The following is a 1,056-nucleotide window of genomic DNA, read 5'->3' on the forward strand; positions in this document are numbered from 1 at the left end:
GGACAATAAACCCACCCTTTAAAATCTCACCAACCTGATCACGTGTCTTCACTGGGCTGCCTCCAAGCTGGCAGCCAGGGCCGGCTCTGTGGCCAACAGCTGCCCAAAGCTAATGGCACTGCCCAGGCACTGGGGGGCCCAAGGGGGGTTCTCACTCACCAGACAGCGGGTCTTTGCCAATCATCAAAACATTGGGCAGATTCATTACGATCAGCTGCTGGAGAACTTCCTACAGAAACAAAAGGAGAAAGAGACCGTCAGGCACAGGAAACGAAAATAAAGAATGATTAAATAAATTTCAGTTGTATCAAGTCACTGAAAGAGCTTATGCCATTAAACAATAATTATGAGCATACTATATAATAACAAGGAATATTTATGACAGAAATATACATGAAAAGTCAAATTCTAATTGTATTTCTGCCTTGAACGTTACCAAATAAAAATTAAGTCTGCCTATGTACGGAGACCGTGGAAAAAATAAGATACATTACATGCTCGGATAGCAGGATTACAGTGAATTTCCTTTTTAAAGAGGTCCTTAATTATTTTTATTATTATGCCTGTGCAATTAAAAAAGAACACAGGATAAAGATCAAAGAGATGCTACTGGGTCTTTATAACCTGATGATTCAGGATCAAGCATTAAGCATTTCTTTTGGTACAAGCTGTAAATGAGACTTCCCTGATTTGCAGAGGCGACTTCCCCGGGAGAGGGATAAATCACTGCTAATATGCGCAGCAGAGGTGGTGCTTGGGGGAAAAGAGCTGCCTCACTCCTCACCCTGAGGGTTTTTCAAAGAAGCCCCCCTGCCCAGCCATCAGTCAGAGCCCCTGTCCAGCGCCTTTCACAGCTCTCTGTGGAGAGTACTAGCTTGTTGTTCCCGCCACCCAACACTAACATCTCCCAGGACATCTGTCATGGCACCGCCGTCTTCCCTGCGCAGATGTGCCTTGTTTTTCACAAATAAGAAGCTAAACATCCCATTTTAAGGGAGACAGATAAGGGAATAGGTTTCGTACCTATTCTAAGTCTTAGAAAAGTGATCACTGCAG

The 1,056-nt window shown here is 43.9% G+C and overlaps 1 protein-coding gene across 4 annotated transcripts in view; it reads right to left on the reverse strand.

The window, feature by feature from the left end:
- The window catches only part of CCDC88C (coiled-coil domain containing 88C), a 159,449-nt gene that overhangs the window by 103,025 nt on the left and 55,368 nt on the right, over window positions 1–1,056 (reverse strand). For all 4 annotated transcript variants that reach the window (XR_002824166.1, XM_004376665.2, XM_023731711.1 and 1 more), the window contains exon 4: window positions 160–229. Coding sequence is in view for 3 of the 4 variants with exons in the window: in XM_004376665.2 (XP_004376722.1) it covers window positions 160–229 (70 nt within the window). In the remaining variant the exon portion in view is untranslated. The remainder of the gene's footprint in view (window positions 1–159; window positions 230–1,056) is intronic.

Source organism: Trichechus manatus, unplaced genomic scaffold (genome assembly GCF_000243295.1).
Source record: "Trichechus manatus latirostris isolate Lorelei unplaced genomic scaffold, TriManLat1.0 scaffold00045, whole genome shotgun sequence".
In the NCBI taxonomy this organism is placed as follows: domain Eukaryota; kingdom Metazoa; phylum Chordata; class Mammalia; order Sirenia; family Trichechidae; genus Trichechus; species Trichechus manatus.